At 37.9% G+C, this 23351-nt stretch overlaps 2 protein-coding genes across 6 annotated transcripts; one reads left to right on the top strand and one right to left on the bottom strand.

Moving 5' to 3' along the window:
* Nucleotides 1-357: 357 nt before the first annotated feature.
* LOC131149326 (receptor-like protein 3) lies at nt 358-22991 on the bottom strand. 5 transcript variants are annotated; one of them, XR_009135194.1, is made up of 4 exons: nt 20581-22937; nt 20328-20451; nt 5336-5414; nt 358-559 (listed from the first exon to the last, which is right to left on the bottom strand). XR_009135194.1 is itself a non-coding variant. In XM_058099693.1 (2 exons), the coding sequence occupies exon 1, from the start codon at nt 22885-22887 to the stop codon at nt 20584-20586; it is 2304 nt and encodes a 767-aa protein (XP_057955676.1). In that variant the 5' UTR covers nt 22888-22937; the 3' UTR covers nt 17795-20451; nt 20581-20583. The 5 variants fall into 5 exon arrangements, 1 of the variants encoding a protein (XP_057955676.1); XR_009135196.1 differs by lacking the exon at nt 5336-5414 and having other exon boundaries at nt 20581-22991; XR_009135195.1 differs by lacking the exon at nt 5336-5414 and having other exon boundaries at nt 358-550.
* LOC131148416 (uncharacterized) lies at nt 14153-14983 on the top strand. Its single transcript, XM_058098117.1, has 2 exons — nt 14153-14233; nt 14396-14983. Exons 1-2 carry the CDS (start codon nt 14153-14155, stop codon nt 14981-14983), a joined length of 669 nt encoding a protein of 222 aa, XP_057954100.1.
* Nucleotides 22992-23351: the final 360 nt, after the last annotated feature.

Raw genomic sequence — 23351 nt, 5'->3', positions numbered from 1 at the left:
TTTTTATTGTAAAAAATTACACATAGGTGAAAATTTTTTAGACTAAATATACACTTGACAATTATTTTTGGATTCCTTTAATAAATAGTATAGAAAATAATAATATATAAATATTATTATTATTATTATTATTATTATTATTATTATTATTATTATTGTTGTTGTTGTTGTTGTTGTTGTTGTTGTTGTTGTTGTTGTTGTTTTTATTATTATCAGCATGAGTCAATTATGATTATTGAAATGATAATGTAATGGTACAAATTGATCTTCAATGTCACGCCTCAAACCCTTCTGGTGGGGCTCGGGGTGTGATGGGACCAATCATCATCTCTGATACCATTCATGTAGCGGGAAAAAAAAAAAATAATGAATGACCTCAAATAAAATAAATACCAGAGTATTATTTACAACCCCAAAAGGAGTATCCATCCACATATATTACATAACCAAAAATTCTTAAAAACATAATTATACATATTTCAGTTTTTACTACCACTCACCAGTCACTAGAATTCTAAACCCTGTTCCAGAGCATTCTAAGTTCAATCACCTGAAAGACCTGACAAGATAATAATTAGTTGGGGTGAGACACGTTTCAGTAAGGAAGAAGTAAATTATAATAGCATATGGCAAAAGGGTTTTTAGTAGATACAAACTATCTCCCATTACATACTCCTCATCCCATTTTAAGGCAAAATACATATATTTTTAATACATGGAGCAAAAATCTAATGAGAATGTCTCATAAGGGATGAAAAGAATCACTTCTCATAAAATGAAGATTCTTATTGAACAATATTTTTGGGTTTTAGCTAGGAGAAGCGGATGATTACTTAATAATAAAGTTTCTTTTGACCGAACTTAGATAGAGTAATAATTTAATGTCGCGAAATATTTGGTTAAAGTTAAAACAGGGACAGGAAATATGGAATGGGAGATTATTATCTCCTATTCTGTAGTCTAGGCCTAATGCAAGCCTCCAAATGGACTAAAAAAATAATGTTTCTGCTTGCTTGCAAGTTTTAAAAATATATGAAGTGCCCTTAATTTGAAAATCCATCTCCCATCATATTTTAGTTCCTTTACCTTTTGAATTTCAAACATGAAACTTACATATTCTGAAAGATCAAAAATTTAACCACTGGGATAAGGGGTATGCCACAATGAATCTATTTATTATCATGTTTGATATCTCTTTGTTTAAAAAATTAAGTTGGTTGAATGTGGTCTATCAATTTAACATACTAGGTATATACTCGTGCTATGCACGTGTTGGGTGTATTTAAGTCGAATATTGTCAACATAGTAGAACACAAACTCGATTTGGCTCGAAAATGTTGAACTTGAAACTCACTCAAATTCAATCAATCACAAAATTGTTAAATTTGAACAGAATTGCTTAAAACTTGAACTCAATTCTATTCTAAATTAATATAAATAATATAATGTATATATAATATTAAATATATGTAAAAAAATATGTACTTTTATATGACATATATTTTAAAATTAAAAAAAATTATGAAAACTCGATTGAGATCACAAGTAGTATTAGAGAATTCAAATTCAACTCAATAAATTGCTCGAGTTGCTCGAGCATGATTAGAATTCAAGTAAAATCAAGTCGAGTTGAGTTATAGAACAACTTGAGTCTAAGCAACTTACGATTAGGCTTGACTCACACAGTTACACACCTATCCATGCATGTGTAATTATATTGCATCGATGTAAAATTTAAAATTAAAATAATATTTCTTATGTCTAATAATTGAGTTTTAAGTTTATTTTTTGTTCACATAAGATTGTAACTTAAGAATTAATTTTGTAAGTGACCATGTTTATTTGTTCTTGGGTAATAGTAATTTTTCATTAAATTCATAACTTAAAAAAGTTTGCAGGATTGAATGAAATTGTGTTTCCTGAACAAATACTAGGTAAATTCTTTTTTAAGATTTGAAAAATAATAGATACCCATTATCGCTTGTAACAGCTTGTTATAAAGTAAAACAAAATAGAGTTCATCTTACTCATTTGAACTTTTTATATTGAAAAAGATACAGTTGATTGTAGTAACTTTCCAGATAAACTTTTTGTCAAATTATTTGGGTCTGCTAAAACTTTCTTTATTATTATTATTTTCAAAGCATTGAAATATGTACAAATTAAATACCACTAGAAAATCAACAAATACAAAAGGTGTTGTACATAAAGTTTCTGCATATGTAGAGTTCGGGGAAGGGACAAAGCGTGCAACCTAACCTTGTATTTTTTTTGTAAGAGGTTGTTTTCATGCCTCAAAGCATCATAAGAAAACTAACTCTACTTTTGATGCACTAATTTGAATTTATTTGTAATGAATAAACTAAATAAAATTATTCCATAAATAAAAGGTGTTAGAAAGCACTCTAAAATTACGTTTGATTTGGAATTTGAATTCCCATTAATAGATTAGTCATAGCATAGGGATGTAAAATGTGACGGCATTTTAAGCCAAACGAAAAATTTGTAAAAATTTTCATCAACCCATAATATATAGTAGATAAGGAATATATATACCACAAGTGTACCATCAAAACATGTATTCCTATCTTAAAAACATTGTAACTAGTCCATTGATGCATCTTTGATAATTCACTAGACAAACTACAAATGAAGAAATGAATGGTAACACAAATTTTTTTTATTTGTAAACTATGACTATTTTTTTATATCAGTAAATAATAAATTATATTGACCAAAATAGATATGTACAGAAATCTCTGGGCATACCCTAGAGGAGGGAGAACAAAGCTCCTAATCAACAAAAATGCATATATACTCAACCTAGGCATCCCCAGGGGCAAAAAGCCATCAAAACTAAATAAATTAGATAAAGTGACCAAAAACATAGAAACTCTAAAAAAGGCACTAAAATAGAGTACCTTTAAAGAAACTAGCCTCCATTGGAAAGAAAACCATATTGAAAAAAGCCAACACCGAAAGGAAAACCAATCAAGGTAACTCAAGAAAAACTTAAAAGAAAAACTCGAGCCTCCACCGAAGAGAGAACCATGGTGAAGCATCAACAAAAACTCAAACCTTAACCAAAGAGAAAACCCATGTAGACCAACGCCGGAGGGAGAGCAAACAGGGAAGCAAAAAGTCACAACTAAAAAGCTTCATCATCTCAACCAAACAAAAAACTAGGTAATTGTTGAGAATTTGATGAATCAGAAATGAGAAAACTGAAAAACAGACAATGCAAATTGGGAAAACTTGTATTTATTGAATCAATAAGAATGAAAATCTTCAAGTAAAAATACAGGCAGATCTTTAATACTTATACTACATTGAAACAATAATAGCTAATAGAAATATAGCAGGAATAACAAAAATAACAACATCTAAGTCTCTGGCTTCTTCTCTGCCTTGATCTTTTCTTCTTTGGATTTCAATTCCATGCTATCAATATGAGATGCTATACTCCAACACCCCCCCCTCAAGATGAGCATGAATGTTAATAATGTTCATCTTGCACGAATTATGATGGAAAGACAATGAACCGAGGGGCTTTGTAAAGATGTTTGCTAGCTGTAATCGTGAGGGAATATAAAAAATCTTTATAACATGCTGCTATAATTTTTCCTTAACAAGATGACAATCAATTTGAATGTGTTTAGTTCTCTCATGTTGTACCGGGTTGGTGGCAATAGAAAAAGCTGATTTGCTGTTAGTATATAACAATGATGGTTGAGGATGAACAACATTAAGGTCTTGAAGGGAAAAAAGTAACCATTGCACTTCACATGTTGTGGCTGCAAGGGCTCTATATTCTGCTTCAGCAGATGATCTACTAACTGTGGCTTGCTTATTTGATTTCCAAGAAATCAATGAATCTCCTAGAAAAACAGCAAAACCAGTAACACTTCTCCTAGTATCTAAACAACCTACCGGGTTGGTGGCAATAGACAAAGTTGATTTGTTGTCAGTATATAACAATGATGGTTGAGGATGAACAACATTAAGGTCTTAAAGGGCAAAGAGTAACCATTGCACTTCACATGTTGTGGCTGCAAGGGCTCTATATTTTGCTTCAGCAGATGATCTACTAATTGTGCCCCGCTTCTTTGATTTCTAAGAAACCAATGAATCTCCTAGAAAAACAGAAAAACTAGTAACACTTCTCCTAGTATCTAAACAAACTACCCAATCATTGTCAGAAAAAGCCTTCAACTGTAAATCTGAAGATAAAGAGAAAAATAACCCTTGATCTGGTGTTGCTTTTAAGTGTCGACGTGCACAAATAGCAGCTTGATGATGAGAGATTGCTGGTTTAACAAGAAACTGACTAAGAACCTGGATAGAATAGGCTAGATCAGGTTTAGTAATTGTCAAATATAAAAGTCTTCCAATTAATCTACTGTAACCGAAGATATCTTCATAGATATTGGGATTAGCTGCACTAAGTTTGATATTTGATTCCATTGGGAAAGCAGCTGGTTTGGAACCTAAAAGACCAGTATCTTGGAGTATGTCTAAAGCATACTTTCTTTGACAAATAGAAATTCTGTACTTTGATTTGGCTACCTCCAATCCCAGAAAATACTTCAGTTGGCCCAAGTCTTTGATTGTAAATTTATCATGTAAAAATGACTTGAGTTGTTGAATTTCAGTTGGACTGTCACCATCTAGAAGAACATCATCTACATAGACAAGTAGAGCTATGAAAGAATTAGCTGTTTTCTTAATGAAAAGAGAGCAATCAAGCTATCCTTAAGTGAAACCATAATCAAGAAGTGCTAGAGAAAATTTTGCAAACCATTGTCGAGAGGCCTACTTCAGTCCATAGATACTCTTGAGTAGTTTACAAACTAAATTGGGCTGGTGAACATCTAAACTAGGAGACAATTCCACGTAAAAAGGTACTGTTTACATCTAATTTATGGATGTGCCAACACTTGACAGTAGCAATAGCTAACAATAATTGAAATTGAAGTAATTTTTGCTATTGGAGAAAAGGTATCAAAAAAATCTAATCCTTTTTGTTGAGTATAACCTTTGGCTACCAGCCTTGCTTTATGTCTTTCAATGGTTCCATCAGCCTTGTATTTCACTCGAAAGACCCATTTACAACCAATGATTTGTTTATGTTGAGGAAGAGTAACAAGTTCCCAAGTACTTTTGTTTAACTTTAAAGCATTTAATTCATTTCTCATAGCAGTTTGCCATTCAAGTAATTTGGCAGCTTGTTGATATGTCTTTGGTTCTTTGGTGACAGAAATTGAAGCTAAGAAAGCCTTATGGGATTTTGAAAGTCTATTAACAGTTAGAAAAAATGAAATAGGATAAAGAATACCTGTGTTCGAGGGGCAATCAATGGAAGGGGATGAGTTGTTTACATACGGAAACAATGAGACATCACCACAATAATAATCCTGCAAAAATTTAGGTGGATGTTTAATTCTGGATGATTTTCTGATACATGAATCAGGAGAAATAGAAACTACTGATTCAGAGTGGTCATTGACAGTGTGAGAAGGGTCTAATGCAGAAGGGGATAATGAGGTATTATTAAATGAACCATATGCTGCTGAATCATAATGAACTCTCTCAATGTGAGATGAATCTAATGCAGGAGAAGGTAATGATGTAGTATGTGGAATATAAGTGATTGGATTAAAAAAATCATGTTGGAATTCTAAAGGAGGAAACAAAACATTTGAAATGTCAGAATTAAGTGGAAGAATTTTGAAAGGAAAGGTGGTTTCATGAAACACAACATTTCTAGAAATAATGATTTTATTTGTTGTTAAGTCCATGAGTTTATATCCTTTGACATTGGAAGGATAACCTAAGAGTAGTCATTTAGTTGCTCTTGGATCAAACTTTTGTCTGTGATTAGCAATTGTAGATGCAAAGCATAAGCAACCAAAAACCCTTAGATGAGAAGGATTTGGGGTTTTGTGAAATAGCATTTTAAAAGGTGTTTTGTTTTGGAGAAGGGGGGTTGAAATTCTATTTATTATACGTGCAGCAGTTAATATACAATCACTCTAGAAAATCAGAGGTAAGTTTGCTTGAAACATTAGTGCTCTAGCTGTGTTTAATAAGTGCTGATGTTTCCCTTCAACAATTCCATTTTGTTGTGGAGTTTCTACACAATTTCTTTGATGTAAGATGCCAAATGTTCTATAAAAATTGGTAAGTATAAACTCTGAACCATTATCTATTCTTATTATTTTGACAGAAGTATTAAAATGAGTCAAAACAATTTTACAAAAATTTGGAAGCAAAGATGATACCTTAGATTTGTTTTTAAGTAAATAAACCCAAGTACATCTTGTGAAATCATCTACAATGGTTAAAAAAAAAATGTTAAACCAGAGTATGATATAGTAGCAAATGGACCCCATACATCACAATGAATCAAATCAAACTTTTTATTAGAATTATGCTGAGATACAAGAAAAGAGAGTTTTTTCTGCTTTGCAAGAGGGCAGATCTCACAGACATTTGTACAATCAAGTGCAATTGAGTTATTTATTTGTTGAAGAAAAGGAATTCTAGAATTTGAAATATGGCATAATCTTTAGTGTCAAAGGTTTGACTGAATTTTTGTGGTAGCTGATGCAAAAGATGGTGTAGATTGCAGAGAAAGGGTTGATAGAGAATACTGGCAGGAATTTGCTTTCGATGAAGCTTGAGAAAAGTGATAAAGTCCTTGTTTCTCAAATGTAATCCCAATCATCTTTTTCATTGAGTGGTCTTGTAAAAGGCAATAAGAACCAAAAAAGGATATACAAAGATTAGAATCTTTGGTTAGTTTAGAAACAGACAAGGTTGAATGAAAAACTAGGAATTACGAGACATAGTGCAATTAGTGGTAGAAAGATTTATAGTTCCAATATATAGTGCTGGAATAGTTTGTCCATTGGGGAGATTAATGGAAATTGAAACTGATTTAGGAGGGGAACAATAAAGTTGAGGTGGACAAATCATATGATCTGTTGCTCCAGTATCTAACATCCAAGAAAGTTCAGAATTAAACTTGGTAGAGGTAGAATTACAATGATTGAAAAAGTTACCAGAAAAATGAGGTGCAATGGCTAGATTTACTGATGTTGTGGGTAAACTAGTGATCTGATTAGATGAACTTGAATGTGCAAGAGCTAAGAGTTTATTGAATTATTCAGCAGTTAAACTTATCCTTTGGCCTCATTACTACGTTGATTGGAGATTTCTTTAGTTGTAATGGCAACATGTGTAGAGAAGTATTTCTTTTTCCATTAGGTCCAGTCCAAACAAGGGATAATCATGTAATTGAAAGCATTTATGACCATTGTAGCCACAATGAGTACAATGCAATAAAGATTTCTTCGACTTGTCTTTAGAAAACTTGGATTGAATATGCTGAGCAGGTTGAGTGTATGGCTTGGCTAACAAAGCATGGGTTTCAGGAGCTAAAAAATTTTTTAGTTGTCTCTGACTTTCTTCTTGAAGCAATAAAGAAAATACCTTGACCATGCTTGGTAATGGAACAGCAAGTAACAACTGACTTCTTATTAAAACAAATGAATCATTTAAACCTACAAGAAACTTCAATACGTAATCTGATTGCTGTCGAAGGAACAAGAAGTTGAACAATTGCAAGTACAAGAGGCCATCTTGCCGCACGTACAGTTTGGGAATGATTTATAACTAATATACTCATCCCAAAGAGTTTTAAAAGCATTGAAATATTCAGTAATTGAAGATGAACCCTGGTTTATACAACTTATAGCTTTTTCAAGATGGAAAACTCTTGGGTCATCACTTCGCAGATATCTTGTCTTTAGTTCATTCCAGAGATCAACAGCAGAGGTAACATATAGTAGGCTATTCCTTATATCTTTAGAAATAGAATTCATGAGCCAAGAAAGCACAGAATTATTTGCACGAAGCTAAACAGCACGAAGAATACGGTGAGTAATAGCAGGAACAAGGATTGAGCCATCAATGAAAGCTACCTTGTTCTTGACAGTAAGAGCAATGGTGATCGATCGACTCCATAGAATGTAGTTGTCTCCTATAAAGATCTCAGAAACTAGTAAAGAACCTGGATTATCACTAGGATGAAGAAAATATGGGCTTGAAGAATCATTGAAAGGATTTATAGGAGAACCATCTAATAAATGTGAAGAATCTGAAGAATTAAAAGGGTTTGCATCAGACATTTTGTAAAGGAGAATCTGATAGATGTAAAGAAGATGCAATAAACAATTGAATTAAATTCCAGAGCAGAATGTGCAGAATTACAGAGCAGAAAATTCTAGAGCAACATATAGGAGAGGAAAATATATATATATATATATATATATATATATATATATATATATATATATGTGGAAGCAAGAATCAGAAAATTCAATCTGATACCATGTTGAGAATTTGATGAATCAGAAAAGAGGAAACTAAAAAATAGAGAATTCAAATTGGAAGAACTTGTATTTACTAAATGAATAAGAATGAAAATCTTCAAGTAAAAATACAGGCAGATCTTGGAATACTTATACTACATTGAAACAATAAAAACTAATAGATATATAACAGGAATAACAGAAATAACAGAAGCTAAGTCTTTGGCTTCTTCTCTGTCTTGATCTTTTCTTCTTTGGATTTCAATTCTATGATGTCAATGTGAGATGCTATACTCCAACAATAACCAATTTTCAAATCACAGTATTGTATGAGAAACAACACTTTAAAGAAATTAGCCTCCACTGGAAAGAAAACCATGTTGTAAAAGGTCATCGCCGGATGGAAGACCAATCAAATAAACTCAAGCTAGAAAGAAAGACGCTGTTGAAAAACCAACCGGAGAAAGCCATCAAGGGAGTAGCAGATAGAAAATAAAAAGAGCCAGCTCCAAAAAACACTTTCAGAACCGTCTTTCAAATGAGAAGCATCAGATAATTCAGAAATTTCAAAACACAGCAACTTAAAGAAAAATTCAAGCCTCCACCGGAAAGAAACCCATGATGAAAAGAACCATCAACAGAGGGAAAGCCATCAAGGAAGCAACAAAATATATTTTAAATATATTTTAAACCTCAAAGTGCATGAAAGTCAACACTTCAAAGAGTCTCGAGCCTCCACCGGAAAGGAATCCAAGTTGAGTTGACCCATCTCCGTATGAAAAGCCAACAGAGGAGCTGACTTAACCATCACTCTGGTCAAAAAAGTTACAACTGAAAAGCTTCATCGTCTCAACCAAACAGAAAACTGGGTAACCAATTTTCAAATCACAGTATTGTATGAGAAACAACACTGCAAAACAAAAATTCATCAACTTCAGGACTTCGCCCTGCCAACACTTTCAGCTAACCAAAAATCAGAGCCTTGTAGCATCTAAACAGAGCACACCTTCACAAACTAGACAGTCAAAATCAACATATTGGCTGAAGCAGCACACTGCATGTTAGAGGTGGAGCCAGAAACACAGCTGGAGATGCGGTATTGTTGAGTCAGAAAATGCGTGGTGAATTTAATTTCACGTGGTAGAATTTATGGTGCAATTTATCTCTTTGTTGTAACTCTCATTCTTGATTAAATATTATCTTAGTTGTAATTTAATCCTAGCCCTATAAAAGGAGGGTTGTGGAAGATGTTTTACATTGCAAGACAATAGCTCAGAATAGCACAACAGTGCAGAGAGAGCACAGAGAGAGCTGTGAGGAAGAAGGGAGGAAGAGAGAGAGAGAGAGAGAGAGAATTGTAACATTTTCCGGCTAGTTATTAAATAATTGGTGTGTGCTCCGTGGACGTAGGTCGTTCTTAACCGAACCACGTAAATTTCTTGATGTCATTTTCTTCTGGATGCTCACAGGGTCCTAACGAGTGGTATCAGAGCCCGATTGGAGCACAAAAGCTAGATCAGAAGTGATCCAAAAATTCAGAGCTCTGTCCAGTAGATCAAAACTATGTTTTGAAGCCACCATCGTATTCTTCTTGCCGAGACGAAGAGAAGGGTGCCCCCCGGAGCTCGAACGGAGTTCAGACAAGCCCACAAGCACCCCCACGCGTCTCGCCGTAGCAAGACGCCTCTCCACGTTCCGGTGACACGCTGCACGCGTCTTCCTCGCCTGAACCGCCTCAACCCGACCCGGTCTGCTACCTGACCCGAACTGGCCAGTCACTCAGACCCGGGTTAAACCAGACTCGATCGTTGACCCGGATTCGACCCGCCGCTCAGATCAGCGCCCAAGCCACGTCAGCAGGCTACTGCCACGTCATCAAGTGGGTCCCACTCCCACGTCAGCAGGTGGACCCCACTGCCACGTCAGCAAATGCCACGTCAACAGTTTGACCAGGTTTGACTGAAAATTTTGACTGAGCTTTTCAGGGTTGTTTAGGGTCCGTTTTTCAAGCGACTTGAACCATTTCTAGGGTTTTCGATCGTTTCGAATTCATCCGTGCTATCCATTTGAGCTAATTCCGTCTCTAGATTAGCAAATCGAGATGTCGAATGCAAAGAGCTCAAAAATCAAAATGTTCAATGGAAACAATTTCGATTTTTGGAAGATGCAGATATAAGACTATTTGTTTGGGAAGGAATTGCACTTACTGCTGAAGGGTAAGCCAACATCCATGAACGAGGATGAGTGGGAGTTGCTTGATCGAAAAGCTCTCGGAGCCATATGAATGACGTTGTCGAAATCTGTGGTGTTCAATATCAAGCATATAACATTCACCAAATCTCTGATGGATGCGCTCTCAAATATATACGAGCAGCCTTTAGTCACAAATAAGGTACATCTCATGAAAAGACTATTTATGATGAACATGTCTGCAAGTGAAAGTTTCAGCAAGCATCTGAATAACTTCAATGAGTTGTCTGATCAACTCGCCTCAGTCGGGATAACGTTTGATGATGAGATTCAGGCTCTACTGATTCTCAGTCAGCTGCCTAAAAATTGGAATGGTGTCGTCACTACCATCAGTAGCTCCGCATGAAAATCGAAGCTTGTATACGATGAGGTCGTCAGCATGATGGTAGTGACGACCAGTGCAGGAGTTAGGACACAAGTTCTCAGAGTACTAAAGTTATTGAGTGCTGGAACTGTGGAAAGACTGGTCATTATAGAAACCAGTGCAGGAGTCAGAAGAAAGAATTCGAGATGAGGGCAAAGACAGAAGCAAATATTGTTTCTAAGAATGATGAGATGTTGATATGCTCTTTGGAGAGCAAGCAGGAGTCTTGGGTCATAGATTCCGGAGCCTCATTTCATGCCACATGCTGCAGAGATTGTCTAGAGGAGTATACACTAGGTAATTTTGGTAAGGTGCACCTTGGCAACGATCAACCTTGCGACGTAACCGGCAAGGGAGTTGTGAAGATCAGTATAAACGGGTTAGTATGAAAACTGAAGAATGTCAGGTATATTCCAGACTTGAGAAAGAATTTAATCTCAGTGGGTCAGCTAGCAGATGAGGGATACACGACGAAATTCATTGGCGATGAATGAAAAGTCTCAAAAAGTGTACTAACAATTGTGCGAGGTAAGAAAAGCGGAACACTTTTTCTAACCTCCAATGTCTCCATGTCTATTTTAGTTGCGGCAGGAAATGGCGAAAGCAACATCTAACACCAACGACTTGGTCGCATGTGCGAGAAAGGACTCAGGGTGATACACTCAAAAGAAAATTTGAGTGGTCTACAGTCAGTGCAGATTGACATGTGTGAGGATTGTATAGTTAGGAAATAGAAGAGGGTTAGTTTCCAGATAAACACCCATGAATGTGTTGGGACACATCAGCAGAATACCGAGAATTCTCAGGCGAAGGAACCGGTGGAGCAGATCGTCGCACCACCATCTCCTACTCCAGCTCCGGAGTTTAGGAGATCTACTTGTTCTCATATACTAGACAGAAGGTATATTGATTATTTACTTCCTACAGATGGAGGAGTACCCGAATGCAATGATAAAGCATGTCAGGTGGCAGATACGAGCAAGTGGGAGCTTGCGATGAAGGATGAGATGAAGTCCCTCACCTCCAACAGAACGTGGAAGTTGTCCAAAGGCCTTCATAACAAGTGGGTGTACAAAATCGAAAAGGAGCATGACGGTTTTAGGAGGTACAAGTCTCAGTTGGTAGTCAAAGACTTCGAACAGAAGGAAGGGATTGACTACACAGACATTTTTACACCAGTTGTGAAGATGACAACCATCAGATTAGTCCACAGAAATCGAGCAGACAGGAAGGTGGCGACTACAGAGAAGCTAAAGTTGTGTTCAACTTCAGTTGATCTTCATGTTTAAAGACACATGTTATGAGCACATCATTTATTCATGATACTGGTTGAGGAGGTGTCTCTGTCTCCAAGTGGGAGATTGTTAGAGATGGAGCCAAAAACATAGCTGAAGACGCGGGATTGCTGAGTCAAAAAACGCGTGGTGAATTTAATTTCACACGGTGGAATTTATGGTGCAATTTATCTCTTTGTTGTAACTCTCATTCTTGATTAAATTTTATCTTAATTGTAATTTAATCCTAACCCTATAAAAGGAGGGTTGTGGAAGATGTTTTACATAGCAAGACAATAGCTCAGAATAGTACAGCAGTGTAGAGAGAGCACAGAGAGTGCAGAGAGAGTTGTGAGGAAGAAGGGAGGAAAAGAGAGAGAGAGAGAGAATTGTAACATTTTTCGGCGAGTTATTGAATAGTTGGTGTGTGTGCTCCGTGGGTGTAGGTCGTTCTTGACCGAACCACGTAAATTTCTTGGTGTCATTTTCTTCTGGATGCTCACAGGGTCCTAACACTGCACTGGACACAGATTTAACACCACAGGAATTACCACACTGCACTACATTTTCAGAACAAAGCAGTGCAGGAAAATCAGAGCTCCACAAAAGAGACACCTTGATGAAGGCACTCAAGGGAGCAGCAAAGAACAAAATAAAACCAGCTCCATTTAAAAAGCACCAGCAAACTGCACCAACAAAAGCTACAGCAATTACAAAAGCAACTGCACAATCAGCAATCTCTGAGCAACAACCCAACTCAAAAACTATAGAACTGTATCAGGAAAATTACACATCACTGCAAGGATAAACACACTGCAACACTCCAGGAAAATCAGAACAGGAGACATCAACAACACAAAAAATAGCACACTGCAGTGCAACTTCATAACAGCTGCACTTCGAGAAGAGAACCCCAACCAAACTCTCAAAAAATTGGGAAATGTTGGATATATCCCAAATGATATGTCTCACATGAATGACATGAGTCTCACATGAAGGATATGTGTCCAATATGATAAGAGAAATGAAATGACTATGATAAGGGTAATGAAAGGTCTTATCTATGAGTTAACTAAAGGGATTAGGTTAATTAATGTGAGATTTTAATGGCTGGAAGTTTTTCCAATATATATCTGCTACTGTTATAGGGAGTAGCAAAAATGGTAAGAAAAACTAAGCCAAGCATTAAGCTGAAAATGGTAAGCTTAAAGTGTTAGCTGTATGAAAATAAAATTCTGAATGGAAATCTGTAAAGAATTTCTGCAAGGAGAAAGGAAGGAAAGGAATATAGGAATTGTCCTCTCTCCGCTACTGCTCTCTATTTATCAGCACAATCCCATAAATCTGGCGAAGTAAAGGAAGAGATTGGGGTTAAGCGGGAGAAACGATTTCTACGGTTTCTACGAGTGTTCTTCTCGGCTGACATATACCATGATCTCAGTATGTGATTTATTTATTTTCCGCATAAAAGGTTATATATATATGTGTGTGTGTGTGTGTGTGTGTGCAGGAAAATCTTAAGCTTCTGAGAATGAATCAATTTCAAAGCTACTTCATGGAACCTGCTTTGAAACACACTGCACTACAGCTTCAGAACAACTACACTGCAGACCTCAGATGCTGCAACTTATCAACACTACTCAACCACCCTGCGCTGAAGAATAATTTTCAACTCAACGGACTTTGGCTATTCTGATTTTATATTTTTCTTTTTATTATTTTTTTGTCAAGTTTGTTACAGAGAATATTTCACTCTCTCTCCTGTGTATATATATAACACTGTTCTTCGTTTACTTTCATTCTTCTTTATTGTTATCTTTTTTACTTTCTTCTTTTCATCATGGTATCAGAGCCCTGTTAAGACTTGCGTCCATTTCCTCGTCTACAGCATGGCAGAATCTCCTACTGCATTGTCTTCTTACACGCAACCTCCAGTACTTTCTCTTCCTTCCCCCATCAATATGATTACAGTGAAATTAACCCATGACAACTACTTACTGTGGAAGGCACAACTCATACCCTATCTCATAGGCCATAATCTTTTTGGATATATTGATGGGTCCTCAGTTCCTCCTCACCCAATCGGCAAGAACAATGCTCCATCCCCTGAATTTCTTGCCTGGCAACAGTAGGATCAAGCCATCATCAGCGTCTTGATCTCCTCCCTCTCTGAAACGCTAATTGCTTATGTCCTCACAGCTACCTCTTCCCGTGAGGTGTGGACAACGCTTGAAGATTTGTTTGCTGCAAAATCATATGCAAGCATCATGCAGATTCAACTCCAGCTCACTACTCTCAAGAAGGGTTCAGAAACCATACCTGAATACTACCGTCGGGCAAAGCTTCTCCAGGACTCCCTTGCCATGGATGATAAACTCATTCCTTCATCTGATTTCATTACGTATCTCCTAGATGGTTTAGGCTCCGACTACGACTCTCTTGTTACATCCATCACTACTCGTGTGGATCCACTCACTCCGGCGCAAGTTTACAGCCATCTCTTAACTCATGAAGCTCGTTTGAACCATCAGAGCACCACACTTACAACATCTCCTGAATTTTTTGCTAACACTACTCAAACAAAACTTGCTACCAGCTTCTCTCGCATCAGAGGCTTCTCACACGCCAGGGGCAATTTCAGAGGTGGTGGTCGTGGGGGTCGTGGGAGGCATGGTGGTCATCCTCCCTCCTCCAACCCAGCTCCCTTTTCACCTAATTGACCCAACTATTAGGTCTGCCATAAGAGAGGCCACACCGCCATCTCTTGTTACCACCGTTTTAACTGTAGCTACCAATCTCCTCCACCCCCTTCCCTCTCAGCCTACCTCACTTCTGGCCCACAATTTCAGCACACCTTTTCCCCACCTACAGACTCTAGTTGGTACCCCGATTCAGTAGCCACCCACCACTTCACCCATGATCTCTCTAATCTCTCTCTCAACCTTTCTAAATACAAATGTGATGAACAAGTTCGTGTTGATGATGGCTCTTCTCTCCCAATTCACCATGTTGGCAACTCCACCATACCCTCCTCCAATGGCAGTTTTCTCCTCTCTAAACTCTATCATGTTCCCTCAATTTCTAAGAATTTAATTTCAGTCTGCAAATTATGTGAGGATAACTCTGTATTTTTTGAATTTCGCTCATCTTTTTTTTGTGTGAAGGACTCCCAAACTCAACAGCTTCTCCTTCACGGTTCTATTAAGGATGGCATGTACGTGTTCCCATCTCTGTCTCCTTATGCTCATGTTGGTGAGCGTGTCTCCTCATCTTAGTGGCACTCTCGTCTTGGTCACCCCTCCATGCAATTGGTCAATAAAATCATCTCACAAATGTCTCTGCCCACCAATTCCTCCTCTTCGGGCTTATGCTCTTTGTGCTGCAAGGCTAAGCTTCACCAGCTCCCTTATGGTCGCTCATCTCATCGTTCACCTACCCCACTTCATCTCATTTTCTCCGATGTTTGGGGCCCTACACCAGTGATCTCTCGTGGTGGTTTTCATTTTTATGTTTCCTTTGTAGATGACTACAGTTGATTTACTTAGATTTTCCCTTTAAAATGCAAATCCGATGTAGTCTCTGTTTTTTTGTTTTTCAAACGTCATGTAGAAACTCTCTTTAATACAAATATCTGTTCATTACAATCTGTTTGGGGTGGTGAATTTCGATCTCTTAATACTGTGTTAAAATCCTTTGGTATTTGTCATCGCCTCTTTTGCCCTCACGCTCATTCACAAAATGGCAAGGTTGAAAGAAAACAGACACATTATGGAAACTGGCCTTGCTCTTCTTGCTCATTCTGCTTTGCCTCATCTCTACTGGTCTGATGTTTTTATTACTGCCACTTTCTTAATTAATCGTTTACCCTCCCCCATTTTAAATAACAAATCCCCATTTGAGATTTTATTTGACTCCAAACCTGATTATCTTTTTTTAAAAACTTTCGGTTGTTAATGTTGGCCTAATCTTAGGCCATATAATGGACACAAAATGGACTTCAGATCCCTTCCTTGTGTTTTTCTCGGCTATAGCTCTTCTCATCATGGTTACTTGTGCTTTCATGTCCCTACTGGCTGTATGTACATCTCCCAGGATGTTTTATTGGACGAAAATGTCTTTCCATTTGCTGATTCCAATTTTAGCTTCCTTCATTCTCATCCAGCTCAGCCCATACCCAGTCTGCCTATTGGATTGTTCCCCACTTCTAGGCCCGGCCCATCATCTCCCCCCCAGCAACACTGGGCCCTTAATACATCCTTCCATCCCTCGCTCTCACACCCAGCTCCCACCTGTCTCCCCTGCTCCTGCTTCCTCCTCTTGACAATCCCCTAGGGCTTCTCTCGACTCGTCACCTTCGTCACACTCCCCTTCCCCTGCTTCCCCTTCTCCCCCTGTGACTCCTACCACCTCTCTTCACCCCATGCACACAAGAGCCAGAGCACAAAAAGTTTGCACTAAACTTCAAACTGATGGAACCATCCCCTGGCCTCCGCCTCGCGCCCATACCACTACCATTGTTGTCCCAGAGGAGCCCACCTCGATTACTCAAGCCTCCAAATTTCCTGAATGGAGGCATGCAATGCAAGTTGAGTTTGATGCTTTGATGTCCACAAATACATGGTCTCTTGTTCCTCCTACACCCACTCAACATGCTGTTGGCTGTCGTTGGATTTTTAAGACGAAACATTTATCAAATCAATCCATTGAGCGACGAAAGGCCCGCCTGGTTGCCAAAGGTTACAGCCAACTTGAAGGTTTGGATTACACTAAAACCTTTAGTCCTATGATCAAACCTACTACAATCAAGTTAGTTCTCTCCATTGCGGTCTCGTCTAGTTGGCCAATTCATCAATTGGATGTTCAGAATGCATTTTCACATGGCAACTTAGATGAGCAGGTTTTCATGACTCAACCCCTTGGGTTCATTCATCCACAATTCCCTCATTATGTCTGTAAACTCAATCATGCTCTCTATGGCCTTAAACAGGCTCCTCGAGCCTGGTATGCTAGACTCAGCTCTCGACTGCTGGAACTTGGCTTTATTGTTTCCAAATCAAATACATCTCTATTCATTTATCAACATCAATCCGTCACAATTTACCTTCTTGTATATGTTGATGACTTGGTGATTACAGGCTCCAGTTCCAGTGTTATATCACACTTCATTTCTGCCCTGAACTCTGAATTTCCTATCAAGGATCTGAGATCTTTACACTACTTCTTGGGTGTTGAATGTCATCATACCTTTGCTGGGCTCATGCTTTGTCAACGGAAATATATCTTGGATCTACTTAATAAAACAAATATGATGAACTACAAGCCAATCACCAGTCCTATGTCCTCCTCCGAAAAATTGTCTGCATTTGACTCCACTCATGTTCTAGATCCTACGCTATATCATAGTGTAGTAGGTAGCTTACAATACCTACTCTTCACCAGACTAGACGTGGCCTTCTCTGTCAATCGTGTTTGTCAGTTCATGCGTGCCCCATGTCTATCTCACTGGCACAGTGTTAAGCGCATCTTACGCTATCTAAAACACACTCTGCATTATGGTTTATTGCTGCAACCCTCACATAACTTATCCCTGGTTGCCTACACAGATGCAGACTGGGCAGGGTGTCCCGATGACAGAAAATCAACTGGAGGTTACTGCGTCTTCTTTGGTGGCAACTTAGTTTCATGGAGCTCAAAGAAGCAACCCACTATTGCCAGATCCAGCACAGCGGCCGAGTACAAAGCTCTAGCCCATGCCACTTGTGAACTACTGTGGTTACAATCCCTTCTATCTGAATTGGGTGTTTTTCTATCCACATCTCCAACTCTCTTTTGTAATAACTTGAAAGCAACCTACTTGTCTATGAATCCAGTTATGCACTCTCAAACTAAACATGTTGATGTTGACTACCATTTGTCTGTGATCGCATTCAGGCAGGAGCTCTTCAGGTCTCTTTTCTTTCAAGCAAGGATCAACTCGCTAATATCTTCACAAAGCCTTTATCTGCTTCTCGTTTTGCATCTCTCCGTTCGAGCCTCACTGTTCTTCCTCACACGTTTGGCTCGCAGGGGCGTGTCAACACTACTCAACCACCTTGCGCTGAAGAATAATTTTCAGCTCAACGGATTTTGGCTGTTCTGATTTTATATTTTTCTTTTTATTATTATTTTTGTTAAGTTTGTTATAGAGAATATTTCACTCTCTCTCCTATGTATATATATAACACTGTTCTCCGTTTACAGGGAAAAGAACAAAGAGCAGTAGAATTCATTTTCTATTTTCAGTCTTCTTTACTGTTATTTTTTTACTTTCTTCTTTTCATCACAACTTCAGAAATTTCAGAAAAGCATCACTGAAACTTCGAAACAGCAACTGAGAACTTCAGCATCACAGGAAATAGCACAACAGAGCTGCAAGCATAGGAACAGATAACCTGCAACCCGCAGTCCACTAGAATCAACTACACCATAAACAGTTGTAGCAGTTATCAGAAGCAACTGCATATTCAGTATCATCAGAGCAATAACCCCTTTAAATCACAGCATTTCAGGAAAAACCCATATTGAAAATCAGAGCATCAACACTGCAGAAATGGAAACTCAGAAACAGAGACGCAGGAATAAATACAATTTACTCCTGCACTTTGAAACAACACAGTAAAATGTAGCACTCCACATTTCCAAAAGACCACTGAGGTTAAAGATTGAATGTACTCTCCATCAAAACCCACACACCACCCTCAGAAACAGAATCAGAGTCCAATACCACCCACAATCCATATAAAGGAGAACAACCAAACTACAGCAACTACTGCCTCCACATATCAGAACAGCATCTGTAATTCATAAAATCTATCAGCTGTAACCTCCCTCAAACATCATTGTCAACAACATTACAGCAGCTGAAAGACACAACTGCTCCAACCAACTAAAATGCATTCAACTCTGCCCAGGAGACTCTACATACTCTCAGGCATCATTCCAAACCACTAGGTTCCCACATTTTGACAAACATGGGGAATTTGTCAAACACTGTTCTGTATGTGTGATTTTTAATCACTCTTATTATAGCCTCAATGGGAGTAATCTTACCTTCAAACTTCTTATTTCTAAAATGTCACAAGTAATAAACTGTAGCAGCCAAACAAACTTTTTTGGCCGCTGTCTGAACACCCGTACCCCTTGCTTCCTTATGTAAGCATTTAAGAGCAGAGCCTTTAGAGTTTTTGGGGACCTTTTCATGCCCAACCAACTCCTCAAGTGTTTCCATATTTCCGCGGTAATTATACATTTAAAAAATAGGTGTTCTACTGTCTCCTCATCAGGGCTGCAAAAACAACAGGATTTATTTATATCTTCCACATAAATATTGTTCGATGTGGCCAGCTTACCCTTTGCACATAGCCAAAGAATGAAGGAATAGCACTATTTTATTCTTATGAAATGGCACATCTCAAACCAAACATAAGGATTAAAAACCCTCTCAAAACTATTTTTGAAATTAATTTATGATGGATTTTTTTTTTGAGAATTTTTCTCAAACTAAAAAGCAATGAAATGGGTAAGCAACAATACTAAAATAAAATAGTAAGGACTAAACACTCACCCAAAGTTACAAGCACCTTTATAGCTGGGTATGCCTTGTTTGTTTCATCACGTACCAGACTAGTATTCTGTTTGGGAGTTTTCAATTTAATTCTTGACTTTGTCATGTTAAGTGCTTCTAAATTCTTTTCAAATTCATATAACTCTAATTGAAATGCATGCTTGAACCATGCTCTCACACAAAATAGAAAAGGAGGCCTGGGGGTGGGGGTGGTTCATGAAGAATTTGATAAAGAACCAACATACAAACTATTTATTCTGTTATATATGAAATAAAATTGTCTCTCGAAACAACCCGAGGGTGATTCTTTTTAGTTGTATTGATGCCATGGATAAATCATAAGAATGTGCATGTCTACGTGCGCATGTGTGTTTGTGTGTGTATAAAGCGTTCATAGAATCTTAGGAAAATAAAAAATAGGAAGAAAGGGAAGCAAAAAAAAAAAAAAAGAGGAATATTACCGCTTTAGTTTGAATCCTGCTCCAAACTCTAGCCTTGCAAGCAGCTAGTGTCACACAAAATCGGTTTTTTGTATCTGTCAAAAAGTGGAAGCAGGCATACCTCCAAGAAGGATTCAAGAACAAACTGCCACAAATTGCCCAAAACCTTGTGATGAATCCAAGAACCATACTCACATAGAACCAAGGACTATTACCACTTAAGAAAATACAAAATAGGAAGAGAGGGAGGCCAAAAAAAAAAAGGGACTATTACCACTTAAGTTTGAATCATGCTCCAAACTCTAGCCTTGCAAACAGCTAGTGTCGCACAAAATCGGTCTTTTGTATTTGTCAAAAATTGGAAATAGGCATACCTCCAAGAAGGTTTCAAGAATAAACTGCCGCAAATTGCCCAAAACCCTGTGATGTATCCGAGCACCATACTCACATAAAACCATGGAATTTCATGCCCATCTTCCTGATCCTGAATGCTCCCATCTTCATCAACACTGACAGCTTGGCATTGGTATGGTAATGGGGAGCCACAAAGTTTAGGATTCCCCTCATATGCAGAAGCATTAAAGCTTTGAAGTTGAGTGCCCAATGGTATTGCTCCTTGAAGATTGTTGTATGAGACATTAAACTTTGATAAAAAAGTGAGACCTTCTAATGACTGTGGGATCTCACCAAAAAAATTGTTTTTGGAGAGGTCTAGCTTTTCTAAGTTATAAAGGTTGGACAGTTGATTTGGAATGTTGCCAGAGAAGTTGTTTTGAGAGAGATTCAAGTATTGAAGAAACTCCAATTGACCAATCTCAATGGGGATATTGCCACTCAAGCTGTTGTTACTCACATCAATTACTTTTCCCATGTTTGAGATTTTATTGTATTGTCTAATACCACTTTGTAGAGGTGATTTGATGCCAAAATACAGAGGCACATGGAGATAAATTTGATCAACTTGTTCAGAAACCTGCTTGATTTTTAATGCAGGTAGTCTAGTAAGTTCCGGTGGAAATTCTCCGGAAATGAAATTATTTGACAAGTCAATGTAGAATAGTCTTGGCAAAGTCCCTAAGAAACTAGGAATTGGACCTCTAAGTTGGTTCCATTTTAGTATGAGAATCTCTAGCTTTCTAAGCTCTGACAACCACGATGGCACTGGTCCAACGAGTTGGCTCAAGCCTATACTCAAATATTGAAGATTTTGAAATCCAACTGAATCAACTAAGCTGTTATCATCTAGAATTATCTCATTCACAAAGCATTCTGCAAGCGAAAGGACCCTAAGGTTGTGCAGACCCATTAGAATTTTGATTGCCCCTGAGATGTTGGTTAACTTAAGTCCACTAAGTGAAAGGAATGAAAGAGATTGCAAAGCAAGAATGTCAGATGTGATCTGTCCTTCTAGCATGTTACTGGCCAGTCTAATTGCTTTCAGGGACTTGCATGTGTAAAGGCTTACTGGCAATTGACCTGTGAAGACATTACCGCCAAGGTCAACAATGACAAGTTTGGGAAGCTTGGAGAAATTAAAAGTGGAGATATCACCTCCTAATCTGTTGAGTGACAAACTCAATGTTTTCAAATTGGTGCAAGTCAACAAGGAAGGAGGTATTGTACCACTTAAATTGTTCATTTTGAGGAGCAGGTGTTCCAAGTTAGAAAGCTTCCCGATATTTTGAGGGAGCATGCCATTCAGTTCATTGTTGTTGAGCTCAATGACGGTGAGGTTGATGAGCTGAACGATATCGCTGCCAATCGGTCCCGAGAGATGATTGGAAGGTAAACTAATTTCTCGCAATTCTGACATGCGATAAATGCCAGCTGGAAGCGATCCAAATAACGAGTTGAAACCTGCACGAAAAACCTCGAGCTTGGAGCATTTCCCTAGTTCATGAGTGATTTGGCCACTGAAATCATTGAAAGAGAAATCCAAGAGTTTAACAAGGCTGGAATTGCTACAAATGGAGGAAGGGATAAGGCCAACGAAGTCATTGTTGCTAACATTAAGACTTGACAAATTCCATGCTGCCTGAAGAAATGGAGATTGGAATAATGACCCTTGAAAGTAATTGCTGGACAAATCCAATATTTGGAGGGAGATGGGTGAACCATTTGATGTAACAAGTGACGGTAATTCTCCATGCAGTCTGTTGAAGCTGAGATCAAGGATCTTCAGGTGATTTAAAGATGAAAAGAAATCATCTGGAAGTGGTCCAGCAAAGGAATTGTGGGAAAGATTGAGGTGAGAGAGTTGTGTAAGGTTTCTTAAAGACGGAGGGATGCCACCGCTGAGGCCTCTAGAGGGTAGCCAAATATGGGCGACCCAACCATTATGATCGCATGCAATCCCTTCCCAGAGAGAGCAATTGGCATTGGATGGCCAATTCAGAGGAGGAGAGAAGCTGGGAGAGATGGACAAGAGAGAGTTCCGATCATGTTGGTTGCAAGCATAGCTCAGCGAAGGAGGGATAAGGCAAGAGAATAAGATCCATGGGAAGATGGAGAACATGGGCGATCGGTGATGATGCTCAAGCATGGCTCTTGTTTGATGACTCGTAACCCCTTTTGCAATCATGCACTGTCATGAAAATTGCAATTCATTTCTTATAGAAATTGCTTTTGGAACTAACTATTCATCCCAGATATTTTCTTCTTTCTTAACTTCCATCATTTTTCATTATTAGCTTTTTTTTTTTTTTTTGGGTTCATTTGTGGGTTGAAATTACTTGACGTGTTCATTTTTATTTCATTCAAGCAGGACAATGATGGTGCATTGCTTTTGGAGATGACTTGACGTGTTCATTTTTATTTCATTTTGCAAATAATAATGAATGTTGGGTTTTTAACTTGGTGCCTTCTTTCTTGAAATGAAGACTCCTTCTATGATGTGTATAGTTTAACTTCCAAATCACGCAAAAGTATTTTCAAAGTCATGTCTTGACTTTGGGGTTGCCTGTTTTCAATTGAGTGGTTGTTGTGTAAGCATTTAAGAGCAGCCTTTAGAGTTGTTGGGGGCTTTGTCACGCCCAACCAACTCCT

This window comes from Malania oleifera, chromosome 2, assembly GCF_029873635.1.
Source record: "Malania oleifera isolate guangnan ecotype guangnan chromosome 2, ASM2987363v1, whole genome shotgun sequence".
Taxonomy (NCBI): Eukaryota; Viridiplantae; Streptophyta; class Magnoliopsida; order Santalales; family Ximeniaceae; genus Malania; species Malania oleifera.
This window is presented reverse-complemented; position numbering and strand designations above follow the sequence as displayed.